The sequence below is a fragment of the Macaca fascicularis genome, chromosome 5 (assembly GCF_037993035.2).
Source record: "Macaca fascicularis isolate 582-1 chromosome 5, T2T-MFA8v1.1".
NCBI classification, from domain to species: Eukaryota; Metazoa; Chordata; class Mammalia; order Primates; family Cercopithecidae; genus Macaca; species Macaca fascicularis.
The window spans coordinates 45,571,385-45,588,928 of record NC_088379.1 but is presented as its reverse complement, the minus strand read 5'-3'; the positions used below and the strand labels follow the sequence as shown (position 1 = coordinate 45,588,928).

At 33.2% G+C, this 17,544-nt stretch overlaps 1 protein-coding gene across 1 annotated transcript in view; it reads left to right on the top strand.

Annotated features, from left to right (window-relative positions):
- GABRG1 (gamma-aminobutyric acid type A receptor subunit gamma1) overlaps positions 1–17,544 on the top strand; it is an 84,859-nt gene that overhangs the window by 11,886 nt on the left and 55,429 nt on the right. Inside the window, exon 2 of the mRNA XM_005554807.5 lies at positions 17,364–17,512. Coding sequence (XP_005554864.1) covers positions 17,364–17,512 — 149 coding nt within the window. The remainder of the gene's footprint in view (positions 1–17,363; positions 17,513–17,544) is intronic.

The window sequence follows — 17,544 nt, the reverse complement described above, 5'->3', positions numbered from 1 at the left end:
ACCCTTTAAAAAACTAGTTCTTATAGTTGTTGACATGAGAGTATCTTGTATCTTCTACTCAGAAAGATTAGAATCATACGTTTCTTTTCTGGAACTTTTCCCTGAAATACTGTGTTTATGAAAATGTGTTTGATGGTTGTAAATAAATATTACGTAACTTGTCATGAACAACAGATCACAGATAGGGCCTGTGGAGACAACATATATTTATTTACTAACAAATATTTATTGAAACCCTGTGTGTGACAGATGCTGTTCTAGAAACTTTTGATGTGTCCATGAACTAGAGATAAAACACCTTCTACCATTTTGGAATTGGCATTCAGGAGGGAGCAATACACAGTAAACAATAAGCATAAATATATAAATTGGAACTTATAAAATTATCTTTTTGTCCAAATGGGCAAATATAATTTAATGGGTTAAAACTATTTCATCCTTTATCATTTATGTATAGGATTTTATAATTAAATTAGAGCTATGGTGATATGGTTAGGCTTCATATCCCCACCCAAATCTCATCTTGAATTGTAATCCCCATAATCCCCACTTGTCAAGAGACACACCAGGTGAATGTAATTGAATCATGGGGGCAATTACTCCTATGCTGTTCTCGTGATAGTGAGTTCTCATAAGATCTGATGGTTTTATGAGGGGCTCTTCCCCCTCCTTTCAGCAGTTTTCCTTCTTCTTGCCTTGTGAAGAAGGTATCTTGCTTCCCCTTTGCCTTCACCATGATTGTAAGTTTACTGAAGTCTTCCCAGCTATACTGAACTGTGAGTTAATTAAACCTATTTTCTTTATAAATTACCCAGTCTTGGGCAGTTCCTTATAGCAGCATAAAAACGGACTAATACATATGGAAACAAATAAGCTGGGCAAGGAAGTGTGGAATTTGAATAGAAGAGTAAATAGTGATCAGACAGGCTTCAAATATTAAATAATATTTGAACAAATACTAGAAGTGAGTGAAGCTTTCAGTCATGCCAAGTGAGGGTTGGGGAGATAAGCATTTAAAGTGGGAGACCAAATATGGGGGCCTTGTAATTGCTTGTAGTCCTTGTAGTTATTATTTTATATTTTCAACTTTTATTTTAAATTCAACGGATGCATGTGCAGGTTTGTTACCTGCATATATTGCATGATGCTGAGCTTTGAAGTAGGAATAAATTCATCAGCCACATACGAATCATAGTACCCAATAGTTAGTATTTCCACCCTTACCCCATACCTCCTTGCCTTCTCTAATAGTCCCCATTGTCTTTTGCTGTCATCTTTATATTCATGAGTACCCAATGTTAGGCTCACACTTACAAATGAGAACATGGGGCATTTACTTTTCTGTTCTGCAAAAAACACAATTTTCTTGTTTTTTTTATGGCTTTTTTATGGCTGCGTAGTGTATATGTACCACATTTTCTTTATCCAATCCACCACTAATGGACACCTATCAGTTGATTCTATCACTTTGCTATTGTGAACAGTGCTGCATGGAACATGTGAATGCATGTGTCTTCTTCGTAGAATAATTTGTTTTCTTTGGGATATATACCCAGTAATGGGATTGCTGGGGTTGAATGATAGTTCTGTTTTAAGTTTTTTGAGGAATCTCAAAACTTGTTTCCCCATTGGCAGAACTAATTTGCATTACCATCAACAGTATATAAGCATTTCCTTTTCTCCACAGCCTAATCTATATCTGTTTTTTTTTTTTTTTTTCTTTTTAGTAATGGCCATTCTGATTGGTGTGAGATATCTTGTTGTGGTTTTGATTTGCATTTCTCTGACAATTAGAGGTTTGGAAAATTTTTTGCTATGTTTGTTGGCCACCTCTATGTCTTCTGAAAAATGTCTGCTCGTGTCTGTTGCCTGTTTTTAATGGGGCTATTTATTTGTTGGATTTTCAACTGTTTAAGTTCCTTATGGATTCCAGATATTAGATCTTTGTCAGATGCATAGTTTGCAAGTATTTTCTCTCATTATGTAAGTTGTCTGTTTTGGTTGTGCAGAAGCCCTTTAGTTTAATAAGATCTCACACGTCCATTTTTGTTTTTGTTGAAATTTCTTTTGAGGACTTAGCGATAATTGCTTTCCTAAGGCTGATATCCAGAACAGTGTTTCCTAGGTTTTCTTCTAGGATTACTACAGTGTGAAGTTTTATATTTAAACTTTTAATCTATCTTGAGTCAATTTTTGTATGTGGTGCAAGATAAGGGTCCAGTTTCAGTCTTCTTCATATGACTAGCCAACTATTCCAGCACCATTTCTTGAATAGAGAGTCCTTTTCTCATTGCTTATTTTTGTCAACTTTGTTGAAGATCATATGTCTTAGGTGTGCAGCTATATTTCTGTGTTCTCTTCTGTTCCATTTGCTTGTGTGTCTGTTTTCATACCAGTACCATGCTGTTTTGGTTACTATAGCCTTATCATATAGTTTAAAATAAGATAATATGATGATTCTGGCTTTGCTTTTTTTCCTTAGAGTTGCTTTGGCTATTTGGGCTCTTTTTTTGTTCCATATGGATTTTAGAATAGTTTTTCCTAGTTCTGTGTAAAACTATTTTGTTACCTTAATAGAAATAGCATTGAATGTGTAAATTGCTTTGCCTAATATGGCCATTTTAATAATATTGTTTATTCCAATCCATGAATGTGAAATGTTTTTGCATTTCTTTGAGTCACCTGTGAATTATTTTAGCAGTGTTTTGTAGTTCTGCTTGTAGAGATCTTTCGCCTCCTTGGTTGCATGTTTTCCTAGGTATTATTTTTGTGGCTATTGTAAATGGGATTACATTCTTGATTTGACTCATAGCTTGAACATTTTTTTTTATAGAAATTCTACTGAATTTTATACATTTTTTTTATCCTGAATTACACTGAAGTGGTTTATCAGTTCCAGGAGACTTTCAGTGGAGTGCTTCAGGATTTTCTTGGTATAGAATCATAAACTCTCTAAAAAGAGATAGTTCAATTTCTTCTTTTTCTATTTGATGCCTTTTATTTCTTTATCTTGCCTTATTGCTCTGGCTAGCACTTCTAATCTTATGTTGAATAGGAGTGGTAGGAGTGGCCATCCTTGTCCTGTTTTGGTTATCAAGGGTGATGCTTCCACCTTTTGACCATTTAGTTTGATGTTGGCTGTGATTTGTCATAGATGGCTCTTATTATTTTGAGGTATATTCCTTCAAGTCCTAGTTTCTTGAGGGTGTTTATCATGAAAGGATGTGGGATTATATGTAAAGCTTTTTCCATGTCTATTGAGATGATTATGTGTTTTGTAAATTATGCTCATATGATGAATCACATTTATTGATTTGCGTATGGTGAACCAACTTTATATCCTAGGAAAGAACTTATTTGATTGTGACAAATTAACTTTTTGATGTACTGTTGAGTTCAGTTTGCCAGTATTTATTTTGAGGGTTTTTACATCTATGTTCATCAAATGTATTTTCCTGTAGTTTTCTTTTTTCATTGTCTTTGGTAGGTTTTGGTATCAGGGTGGTGCTGGCTTTTCAGAATTAGTTAGAGAGGAGTTAAAAGGCACAGAGTGGCAGGTTGGATAAATTAACAAGACCCATCCATCTGCGGTCTTCAAGACACCTGTCTCAGAGGTAATAATGTCTATGGGCTCAAAATAAAGTTTAGAGACAGTTTTACTGTACAAACAGAGAGCAAAAAAAAGCAGGGTTCACTATGTTACATCAGATAAAACAACGTTAAACCATCAACAGTAAAAATGGACAAAGGAGGTCATTGCATAATTATAAAGGGTGCAATTCAACACGAAGACTCAGCTGCCTTACATGTATATGCACCCAACATTGGAGCACCTACATTTACAGAAGTACATCTAGAACTACAAAAAAATTTAGACAGTCACCCAATCATAGTTGAGGATTTCAACACCCCACTGAAAGCATTAGCTAGATTAAAGGAGAATACTAACGAAGAAATTCTGTAATTAAATTTGATACTTGACCAACTGGAACTAGTAGATATCTGTAGAACACTCTACCCATCAACCACAGAATACACATTTTTCTCATCTGCACATGGAACCTACTCCAAGATCAACCACATGCTCAGCCATAAAGACCATCTCAACAAATTCCAAAAGACCAAAATCATACCATCTACAGTCTTGAACCACAGTGGAATAAAAATAGATATCAATATGAAGAAGATTTCTCACAACAACACAGTTATATGGAAATTAAACAACTTGCTCCAGAATGCCTTTTGAGTAAACAATGAAACTAAAAGATAAATAAAAAAGTCTTTCTTTGAAATAAATGAAGACAGAGATATACTAAAGTTTCTGTTATGCTGAAAAAGGAGTGTTTAGAGGAAAGTTTATATGCTAACCGTGTACCTGAAAAGGTTAGAATAATCTCAATTTAATTATCTAACATTGTGCCTGGAGAAACTAGAAAAATAAGAACAATCCAACCAAAAAACTAGCAGAAGAAAAGAAGTAACTAATATCAGAACAGAACTGAATGTAATTGAGACCCAAAAATTTATACAAAGAATCAATGAAACCTTCTCTAAACTGATAACAAGACTGATAGACTGAAAGCTAGATTAACGAAGAAAAAGAGAGAGACGATCCAAATAAGCACAATCAGTAATGGCTATGGTGACATTGCAACGAAACTCACAGAGATATAAAAGATCCTCAGAGACTATTATGGACACCTTTAGGCACACAAACTAGAAAATCTGGATGAAATGCATAAATTTCTGGAAACACACAATCTTCCAAGATTGAATCAGGAAGAAATTAAAACCCTGAACAGACCAACATTGAGTTTCAAAATTGAATCAGTATTAAAAAAGAAGAAGAAAAAAACTACTAATCAAAAAAAAAAAAAAAAAAAAAAAAAAGTCCTGGGCTTTTCACAGCCAAATTCTACTAGTCATACAAAGAAAACCTGGTACGAATTCTACTGAAAATATTCTAAAAACTAGAGGAGACACTGTTTATCCTATGAGATATGGAAAACCCTCCAACTAAGATCCAGGGTTTTGAGCATAGATATGATATGACATGATCTGTATATTAAAAACATCACTATGGGTGTTGTTTTGATAATAGACTATGTTATCAATGCAAGGGCAGAATTAGAGAGATCCAAAGGAGACTTTTTAAAATAATTTGAGTCTTCCTGAAGAATTTTACCTGTGATAAATTCTTCCTTTGCCACTTACTAATAGTAAGAACTTTGGCAAGTTATTTAAAATTCTTAGAAACTGAGTGATCTTCACTTATAAAATTAAGGTAAAATGCTTACCTTATAAAATCCACGTTCATGTTTTCATTCATACAACAAATAATAATTGAGTGCCAACTTAGTGCCCATCACTTCTCTAGTCACTAGAGATGCATCCATAAACAAAAATCTCACACTCATGGAGAGTGTTAAGGATAGTGGTAAAGGACCACGCACTCATGGATAGTGGTAAGGATTAATATGTTCAGAATCTTAGCACAAAACTTCTGTTACCAGATCATTGTGAATGAGTGAATTTCTTTACTTTTGAACAAATTTTAAGATTCTTGACAACAGAAACTCAACTTTTTGCTCCTACTTGACTGATGAATGAGTGGACTGTATTAAGCAAAGCAAATGTGAATTGAACAAAATCAATTCCTGGTTCAAGTGACTGTGCAAAACACCACTTCTCGCAGGGAGATTTAGTGACATATAAACTGTCTTGTTTCCTGGCTTAAGAAATGTGTATGAAAAAAGTATTCATTCATGTTCCCTTCTAGCCAAAAATTCCCCAATACTATATGTTTCTTAGAATTTTTTCATTCCGTACTTATTACCATCATTTATACAGAATATTTCCCAAGTATTTCCAATTTAGTAACATAAGAATTTTTCTATACTTCTTTTTTTTAAAATTATACTTTAAGTTCTAGTGTACATATGCACAACGTGCAGGTTTGTTACATATGTATATATGTGCCATGTTGGTGTGCTGCACCCATTAACTCGTCATTTACATTAGGTATATCTCCCAATGCTATCCCTCCCCCCTCCCCCCTCACCACAATAGGACCCGGAGTGTGATGTTCCCCTTCCTGTGTCCAAGTGATCTCATTGTTCAATTCCCACCTATGAGTGAGAACATGCGGTATTTGGTTTTCTGTTCTTGAGATAGTTTGCTGAGAATGATGGTTTCCAGCTGCATCTACATCACTACAAAGGACACAAATTCATCTTTTTTTTATGGCTGCATAGTATTCCATGGTGTATATGTGCCACATTTTCTTAATCCAGTAATGTTCCTTCTGATAAATATTTAAAATGTGCAGAACGTGCTAGGAAACCTATTGATTTCCCTTCCCATTTTTTTGTCGTATCTCCTCTAGAATAGATTTTTGTCTATCACATATACATAAACATTTTACCAAATACATAAGTAAATACTTATTCTATTATTGATTCCTCTTATTATAATTAAGTTACATCACCACTTGTAGAATAGTATACTGATAATCATCTAATTTTAAAAATAATCATAGGTATAAATTATTTTAAATGTCAAAGCTTTCAGTAGAAGTATTGTTTGGTTGGAAAGTTTATAGAACATGAGACTTTTGTAGAGTAACAACAAGTTAACAGAATATTTGAAGAAAATAAATTAAAACAAGGTAGGATTTCTGATATCTCCAAAGGCAATGTCAAGAGAATCATCATTTCTATTTAATGATTCAAAATTATATAATTTAGTATCACCATCATAATTCACATATGAGAAAAAAGGGAGGGAGATAGGAAGCAATAAGAAAAAGAAGGAGGTTGGGAAAGGAGGTGGGAGGAATGGTGAGAGAGAGGAAGAACAAGAGAAGGAAAGGAAACAAGAAAGGAAGGAACTGAGTGACAATGAGGATGGTGTATGTGTACATTTGTGTGTGTAGAATTTAGAATGATTGCATTAAAATACTAAATAGTAAGATTTATAATCATGTTAAAATTAAAGCATTGTGTACATTATTATAAGGTGTTATCTCGGGAACATGTATATTAATCAATTTATATGATTTCATAAAGCTTTTGCTGATAAATGGCAAACTATAATAAGTTTCTAGCTAATGACAAGTGAAAAGAAAATAATATTCAACAGTAAAGATCAATAGACAATTGTAAAACCACATAATGGGTACAAAAATAAAATGAATGAATAAAACCTACTACTTGATAGCACAATAGGGTGACTGTAGTCAATATAACTTAATTATATATGTCAAAATAACTTGAAGACTGTAATTGGATTACGTGTATCCAAGGATAAACGCTTGAGGGGATGAATACGTCATTCTCCATGCTGTGCTTATTTCACATTGTATGCCTGTATATAAACATCTCACATTCCCCTTAAATATGTACACCTACTTTGTACCCACAATTTTTTTAATTAAAAAAATGATGTAAATGTAGTTGCGTTTGGAGCTGGAAGGATGAATTAGGTGACCATGCATGCCAGATTCTTCCTCACTCCTGATTCTTTTTTATATCCAGCTTAATGACCCAGCTGAAAAAATTTTTATAGTAAGCGCCATGTTTTATTTCATTTATAAAAACAAAACAAAACAAACAAACAAAGAAACAAACAAAAAAAACCAGACTGAAAATGAACTGTTTCTAAGGTCAGGATAGGTCACAAGGAAAGGTGTTAGGTGAGAGAAGAGAAGTTCATATACCTAATTATTGAACTTAACGTATTATCCATCCTGAGCTTAATTCAGTTGAGCACAGTAGAACCAAGCGTTCGTTGTGTTTAAGCTATGAGTGTTTATGTACATTTGAGTTATTAACAGTGATCTTGCTATATTATATTATCAGGAAGTAAATCTCATTTTCTTCCAATGCAAAATAAAACAATGGGAAGAAGTTTTGCTTTTCTAACTCTTTGTCAAAGTCTTTTGTAGTATAAGATTCTTTTCATTTTAAATTACAAAACTGCACTTAGACAAACCAAACAAACCAATGTAAATACATAAATGACTAATTATGGGGTATCACCTGGGACCCAATGAAGGACTGATCAACCAAACATCAGGAAAGCTGGGGATGGGGCATTCTTGGTGGCAGAAAATCCTTCTTTCTCTAGTTATGCCTTTAAACGGGCTGCACTACAAATTAGCTATTGCTGCATTTGTTGGTTAAAATTCTCCACTGTCAGGAATGAAAGGCTGGCTAAATTCTGGGGGCTCAGGTGTCTACCCTGTTCTGAGAAAGGACCTGGGGCTATAAACACACCTGCTTAAGGAACCCGCCTGTTGATTGTTTTCATACCAGGTCAAAGTATAGTTCAGTAGGTGGTCATACTCAAATGTGCCTATAAAACTACTGATTTCAGGAAGAAGATTAAAGACCTACTGTAACCTGGAGAAGAAAACAATTCTAACCATCTAATTGGTTGGAATACGGCTTCCTCACTTGTTTTGCTTTTTGATGATTAAAAAAACAATCAATACAAAGAAAAGAGCATACAGAGATTAACTTGTAGAGAATATCTATCATCTATCTATCTATCTATCTATCTATCTATCTATCTATCTATCTATTTATCTAGTTATCTAGCTAGCTAGCTATCATCTGTCTGTATAACTCTTACGTATTTATCTATACAGGTAAGTAATTTTAGAAAATTAGAAGATTATGTGTCTGGAGATAATGTGATGTTGATCAAACCCATATTGGACATTCAAATTAATTATGGCTGTATAAATATAGTTACAGTTTAATCATGTTATATAGTGTAATAATTTTTCTGAACTTAAAAATGTTCCCTCAAATCAATAATTGTCTTTTTAAAACATCCCTTTTGTTTTGCATATATAGTAACTTAAAATAATTTCCACATTTTCTCCAAATCACCTAAATGTACAGGCAGCCGAGATAGGCAGTTATAGGGCTATTCAAAGTGCTTGGACTATCTTCTACCACATTATGAAAAAACAGCAGTGTGTATATTTGACTGTATCATTCTTCCTTCAGCCACAGCAAATTGACTTTTGCTTCGTTTGCTTTTGTAAGCCAGTTTGGTTTCATTTTCTTTTTTTTCTTTTTCACTTTCATTTTCTTTTGCAAGCCAGTTTTAGAGATGACCTACATCTGCCAATGGTGCATCTGTTTGTTGATCTTGTATCAATAATTTACCCTGACCCTAATTAGAAATGATCATTCTACCAGCTTCCTCAGATATCTATGGTCCTTCTCTTTGTTTGAGCTTTGGATTTCTGAAGTCTCCTTGTTTATAAAAAATGGAGTTTGGGAATTTGATTTTCTGTCTCCATGCCACTTTTGGTTGATTTCTGAAAAAGGAAGGATAGCGTGCCCACTTTACCATTTTCAGGAGGAAGTTCTGAATTACCTTTTATAAATACAGTAATGTTTGATATATATACATATTCATTACCTAAGGGTTTATAGAAATATAAGCCTTAAAAGTTTGATGAGGAAACTGTGCCTCAAAGATTTGTAATGATTTGTTCAAATCCCACACTACCATTAAAAGATTAATACTAATACTTAAGCCTTCTATTTTCCATGAGCTTTCCTCTGGGGGCTGCTTTTAGTCATCTTTGCATCCCCAGCATCCAGAAATGCTGGATGCTCAGCCCACAATAAGCACCTAATAGATATCTATCAAATGAAATGTAATAAAATACTTGTTATATTTGTTTAAAAAGTATTAAAATCCCACCTAGAATGTAGTTTACATAAGGCAAAATGCCCAATACATATAAATAGGTGTTCTATTTTATAATAACTACAGGAGTGTAATGCAATGAAAATTAGATACTATTTCATATCCAACAGATTGGAAAAAGGGATTATGTGACTACACATAATAATATATTATGGCTATATGTAACTTTGTGTCATTCAGGGTTACATAGTTATATGCTAAAATGTAATAACTAACATTCATTAATGTAACATATTAGCTATTACATTTACTACAACAGGGCAATAAATTCATCATAACATTCATAATCTCTGAGGATGGAGAAGAATGTAGAGCGTTTTGCTTCTTAAACTGAGTATTGGTTTCACAGACAGTTGATGGTTACATCATTATCTACTTTTTAAGAGTTTCTAAAACACTTCGTAACTTCCTTTTACTACAACCTCTATGTATGTTTTGAGTAGGAGTCATTTCTCTAAGTAACTAATATATAATGTGGTAAGTATGATCATTGATACATTTGAATCATTGTAATCATTTTACATGTGAATATAATAATTATATGGAATTTTTGGCACTAAGTAGCTGGGAGGCCTTAGTGAAGTCATTTATATGTTTAGAAATCCAGTTTCCTTATTTTTTAATGTAAGGAGTAGGACATGAGGATACCTACACGCTCTTACTTCAAACATTGTATGCTGCTAGAAATGCTTGGTGTGGGTGCTGACAATTTAACATATATAGAACTTTGGTAGAGATTACATGTAACTAATCATAACTTGAATTTGGTTCCTGATTGCTATATAAAAATACATAAAATATCAGTTTTGAGAATGTACCTGTACTTTTTGTTTCATTCTAACCACTTATGCTTTTTCTCAGCTATCTAAATTGGCACGAATACGGATAGCAAGACCATGCAGTCAATTATGTTTATTAATATTAAAATAATAGGAGTAGCAAAATGACCCTCAAAATTAAGTCTGATCAATCACATTCAAATGACAAGAATAATAGTGGTAGTCATGATTTCTGAACATATTTATTTATTTTCTAATTATAAAGGGCAAAAATTTGGATTTCTTCATTGAATATATCTGCCTGTTATCTGGGTTTTATATTGATTCACTGATTAATTTGCTATTAAAATATTGTTAGCCCCACTTACTTTTAAAAAAGAGGGATATGATAACCTCAGATGGTAACAATATGAATAACCAAATTTTATAAGTATTTTAATAAACATGGTGGATTTTTTCCCTGTGAGGAAATAATGACCAATTAACCCAGAAGTGTTTATGAGGAAGTACCGGTGACAAAATATTTATTATATTTACTATCCAGTGAATTTTCCATACATATACTCAGTACAAGTAGCAACTGTCATTTTTTTTCCAATGAATTATGTAAATGACCTCATCAATCATTTTCACTTGCAATTATAACTTTTTTTCACACTGTGGAGGAAAATAGTCTATCACTATTCCTTCAGGATTTACTCACATTCCTCAGGCACCTTAGTAAGCTACTTTGAGTTTCATGTGTGGTTTCTTAACAGATTAATAGAAGAAGCTCCCTCATGTATCAGAACCAGGATGTTTGTAGTAACCTTTATATGAATGAAATATAGGGTGACTGCATAATCATCTAAAGTAGGCCATTTTGTGATGAGAAGCTGCTATTAAAAATCATTTCAGGACAACAAGTGTAAACCAAGATTTTCCTGGGCAAACCTCAATGAATGTTTACTTTATGCATGAAAAATAATTTATATTATTTGACTGACTTTCTGTAGGCATATTTTTTTTTTCTCTAGCAATAAAGATGGATTTTCTTCATAATTTTATGGCAAAGCATGCCTTGTCATTACTTAAATTAACTCTTTGTTATTAATTTGAAACTCTTGTTTGTTATATAGAAGAGTAATATAGTTATTAAAGGTTTTGTTTCACATATAGTAATTTCCTGTGTCATCAAAGAAATCTGTATGATACATTAAAATAACTGAGTTTAGTAAGACAAAAGGAAATAATAATCATATACTAAGTGACTCAAATATTTTCTTTAGTAAATAAGTACAGGTTGCAATTGAATGTGAGAAGAAGTCTTTGAGAAACAGATGTCAAGATGGCCTTAGACATGTAAAAGAGAAATGCTTGGGAAAGATAAATGAGAGGAGGAGGGAGTAGCAAGAGAGGCTTCAGGTAAAAAAAGATGTTTGAAACATATGAAAGTAGGGCAGGGGGAGAAGTAGTTTGGATCAAAAGAATCTGAGTGCAGTACCCTCTAAGAAAGTTTTGTCCAGGCAAGTAGGAATCCTCCAACACAAATTGTCCTTCAGAGGGGTTCCTAGTCTGGCAGGAATGGATCTGAATTAATATTCCTACTGTGTTCAGTTATTGACAGAAAGCAGCCTGAGACAGCTTGGGTCTGGCGCAGACTCGGGGCTCATCCTTAGTATTGGCAGGCAGCTAATGTTCTCACAGCAGGAGAACCAAGTGGCAAATTTTCAGGACTGCCACAATAATTTTCTTAAGAGAATATGATATTCTACCTCTCTCTCTAAAATACTCGATTTAGTTATTCATTTTATAATTAGAACTTTATTTCAGAGCACTATCTAGTATATAAGAAGAAGTTCATTCTTAGGCATTCACGTCAAATTAACTCTTTTTCACATATTTATGTTATACAATGTGTACATGAAGATTTCCAGATACTATTAACATACAAAAAAATTATATGGTCTCACTAGTATAGAATATTGAGTGTATACATTATTCTATTTTTCCATCAAATCTTTTAAGCCACTTTATACATAGATGACAATTAAAACAAATTGTTTTCTGTTATTTTTCATGTAATATTAAATTATGAAAATAATTTGATGTTTTTACAGACTCTCAACAAACAATAGGTGTGTATTTTTTGTTGAGAAATCGTGATTTAAACATGCTTTTATTGTTAAAAAAATTGTACAATCATAGATAATACTATGATAAGCATCTTAATGTCTGATGCTTTTCTGTGTCATTTGATTGAAAATGTTTTCTCCTTTATTAGAAAATGAGACCATCTAGATCAAGATTATAATTTCATTTGTCTTTGTAGTCCTAGCACTTGGCACATTTTTAGTACCCGGTATTATCTCTACAGATGGATAAAAACACTGGGTCAGAGATTGATATCACAGTGCTCTTTTTGTCATACAGTGTGCAACTCCTTGAGTTTATTATTCTACCTTCTCAGGAGTCAAGAGCTGAGACTACCCTAGCCACATACAATCCAAATGTGTCTGCTGACTATGTACTATAGGTTTTGTTGTGGTCTTGTGAATTAGGAAATTCAAAACTGAATCACCCTAGATTATTCAATAAAAGTATACATTGTGCCAGGAAAACTTTAAGGAAGCAGAAAATATGTCTTCAAATTAAATCAGCATTATTTTAAATTATGAGTCTATTGTTTAATAGTTGTGTGTCCTGGAAATTCTATAATCTTATATTTTCTCATTTTAAGGTAGGTATATTAATTTTTAAGAAATTCTCAAATTATTATTTTTTAAAAAATCATACCTGTTTTTTCCAAATAAATAGTTATCCAAAACGTGTAACTGCTGCAAAAATCTCCCAGCTTCCAAAAAAAATCAGGACATCAAACACACTGTAAGTACTATGTTTTTAAAATTATGATGTACTTTTCAATCACCAAAATAACGCCAATGTAATATTGAAAGTAATTCATGAATATTCTGAACATAACTTAGATAGCTTAGAGAAAAGATGTAGATAAATTATCTATAATGAAATTTCTCTTATGTTATTGTCAAAACTGAGGAAAGATAACTTTGTAGTATTATTGAGGTCAATTTTCATATTCTCTACTGCCTGAGAAGAGGGCAATATAAATTACTATCAGCATGTGGATTTTAGATTACCAAAATATTGCTAGTATTAAAAAAAAAACAGAAAAGGCTTTTGTTTTTTTTCTAAAATCTTCCACTTGATTCAGTCGTTATTCAAGGAAAGATCAACTGCTTATATGTGCAGTGGTTTGCCATACCTACTAGATATTTCATTCCATAAAACTGAAATTTGGAGGTGAATGAAAACCTAAAATTTAAGTTATTGCCAATATCTCAACAAGTCCAATTAGGAAATCAAACATTCCAGAAGCACACACCAACAGGGATTCTTAATACTTCAGGTTTTTTTTACTTTTATTTTAAGTTCAGGGGTACATGTAAGGATTTGTTAGATAAACTTGTGTCATAGTGGCTTGTTTTACAGATTATTTCATCACCCAGGTATTAAGCCCAGGCCCCATTAGTTATTTTTCCTGATCCTCTCCCTCCTCCCACCCTCCCCACTCTGATATGCCACAGTGTGTGTTGTTCCTCTCCATTTGTCCATGTGTTCTCATCATTTAGCTCCAACTTATAAGTGAGAATATGTGACAACTCAGTATTTCTAATTCCTCAGCTTATATGTACTTATTTACTTAGAGAAAATAATAGGAAATTATTGGAAGGAAATAATATAACAACATTTCTATACTATACACAAGTTTAGTAGAGCAAAATAATTACTGTAATGATGTACTTAAGTAAAAATATGTTAACTGATCTGTTCTCCAGGAATCTATATAGGGTTATAAGTGAAGTTTTGTAATTACTTTATAATAATGCATCCTTAGAAGTACAAGCTCAAAGCATTTTTACTCATATATAAGTGTATCTCAAATTGAAAACAATATTATAGTGTGCTCATTGTGTAGTGTAGGTATCAGAGCCCCAGTTCCACCAGAGTAGCGCCAGTTCTACCAGGTATCAGAATCCCAGTTCTGAATAAATACTGTAGAAAGCATTAGGTATTTACTGCTAGAGGGAAACATATCTTTGAATTATATGTGAATAACTGGAAAATTACAGAGTTTACTTGATTTTACCAAGTTAATCCACTTCTTACAGAGTTTTTCTTCATTTGCAAAGTAATGCAATATGGTAATAGAAGGACCATAGGGTTTGGGGTCTGAGAGCTGGCCTCTGACTACTAGAAAGCTTTCTTGAGGTTGCGTAAATAGCACATTCTATGTGCTTTAGTGATATATTTACTTGAGGGGGCCAGAATTGTTTTGGCAGAGATTTTGCTAAGATTGTTTAACTAAGGTGTTGGTGGTGGGAGAAACTGCTGAAATTTGGAATAGCGGAACTGAGGCATACGTTACTTAACATCTCTCGATTTGTATTCTCAAAGCATTACAAATAAAATTGACCATCCGGAGGCTATCTGCCAAGACACATTAGGTTGTGCTGTGGTAACAAACTACTTCCAAATCCCAGTGGCTTCCAACCCTAAATGTTTATGTCTCACTCAGATTACATGTCCATTTTAGTTCAGCTGTGGCTCTGTCCATGTCACCTTCACTCTGAGAGTGAAGTAATGGAGTAGCCTCTGAGTATGACTGCGTATCACCTGGCAGAAGGACAAGAGAGATGTAATAAACTTCACTGCTATTAAACCCACTGCTTGGGAGTGATGCATGTCAGTTATATACCATTAGCCCAAATCAATCACAGGGTGAGACCTGAGTTCAACAGGACAGGAATGTATAATCCTCCTGCAGGAAGGATTATTACCGATTACAGGAAAGTTAAAAGTTAGTGGGGTGACAAGCATAATTATTTCACAAGAAGAGGAGAAACATTGTTAATAGTACAGTTATTAATCTGTGGAAGATAACTATTAATATAATTATTATAAAGATGAAATAATATAGTAAATTCTTTGAAAGTAAAATTTTAATTTATGCTGTTAAAATCTCATAAAATTTTTTATGTCAATATAAAGATTTTAACTTCACAAGCATCTGCATAAGCATCTTAACAAAAACATCTTCACAAAAAGCAAATAGAGGGCAATGTGAATCTGATGATACAATGAAGTCCACCAACCATCGCACAGATAGCCAACAAAGCAGATGTGATACCCAGGTTGTTACAGCTGATATCTGGGAAATGGAACTGAGAATTCAGGATTTGTTTGACCACTCCACTTTCTTTCACAAAATGAGAGGACAGCACTAAAAAAATACCAAAGAGGTGGCAATCAAAAGTAATAACACTTCTCTCAAGGCCAGGGTAGTCCAACATAAACATCTCGGACTGGCCTGTTCTCTTGTATTCAAATGCTTGATGTATTTCTTAGCAATTCAAATCAGCTTGATAGGTTAAGGATAAAACGAGTGGGGGCTATATTTGCTAAGGTGTTTAGATTCAAAGCAAAAGAGTTCTGAATAGGTACTGTAGAAAGCATTAGGTATTTACTGCTAGAGGGAAGCACATCTTTGAAATATATGCGAATAACCTGGAAAATTACAGATTTACTTGATTTTACCAGTGTTAGTGTTTAGTTTTTCGGACCCCTTTTCACTGGAGAATGAGAGATTTCCTAAAATAGGTGTGTTGTTAAGTCTAGAATGACCTTACTCAAATGAAGATGGAGTTACATATGGGCAATAAAGAGAAGAGTAATTTATTACTTTTGATGAATTCCTTTATTACTGGATGTTTCTATCATAATTCAGAAGTCAGCTGAATCTTTTCACTTTTAAGCACACAGGTGTATAAGAAAGCAATCGTTGGAGAGGTAATACTTGAGTCTCAGTTTTGCTGATAAACAGATTTGTGTTTTTGCTATTTTTCTGTGGTCTTTGGTTTTCTCATTTATAAAAATAACATTGGTAAAATCAAGTAAATCTGTAATTTTCCAGGTTATTCGCATATATTTCAAAGATGTGCTTCCCTCTAGCAGTAAATACCTAATGCTTTCTACAGTACCTATTCAGAACTCTTTTGCTTTGACTCTAAACACCTTAGCAAATATAGCCCCCACTCGTTTTATCCTTAACCTATCAAGCTGATTTGAATTGCTAAGAAATACATCAAGCATTTGAATACAAGAGAACAGGCCAGTCCGAGATGTTTATCACTTCTAGTAAAATGTGATAGTTATGCTTCCTCCCAAATATATGTGCAAGATGAGTCACCTATTGATAATTTGATGATCATAAAATCTTTGACAAAGTTCTTGGAAAAAGATGGCTGGGTTCTTCCGACTTAAAAGAAATGAGCAACAGTATGTACAACAATGTTTTCCTTTTTATTCAAACCTGTCTTTACTCAATTTTTCTTAAGTCTTCTTTTCTACCCATCCATTTTCTATACATTTTACCAGACTAATTATTACATCTTTTCCTGTAACTCTTTACCTTTTAATTTTTATTTTGGTTGTGATGGTTTAAGGTCACCACATATGGGTGTACAGATTGTACGCTATGCAAATTTAGGGGACACCAGTCATATTTTGGGGGAATAGTTTTTATGAATGTTAATGACAGTTGTGGGAGTGCTAAAAATGTGTTTTATTATTTTAATATTGTGTATTTCTGGCACAGAATTCTCATTTTTTGAGTATTATGTCAGGGCACTTTGTATGACAAATGTGTTGGTCTTACTAAATATAATGTTATTGTGTAATACCTTTTTGTCTGCCATTATGACTTTCCTACTCAATTCTAATATCCTTAAACTATACTTTCATACATGATTTGAATGAACTTTCTACCATCCATTTTTTCTTTGAATTATTTAGTGTTGATAAGGCAGATGATGAAGATGATGAGGATTTAACAGTGAACAAAACCTGGGTCTTGGCTCCAAAAATTCATGAAGGAGATATCACACAAATTCTGAATTCATTGCTTCAAGGCTATGACAATAAACTTCGTCCAGATATAGGAGGTAAGTTTGAGTTACCATTCTGGGAATTTGAT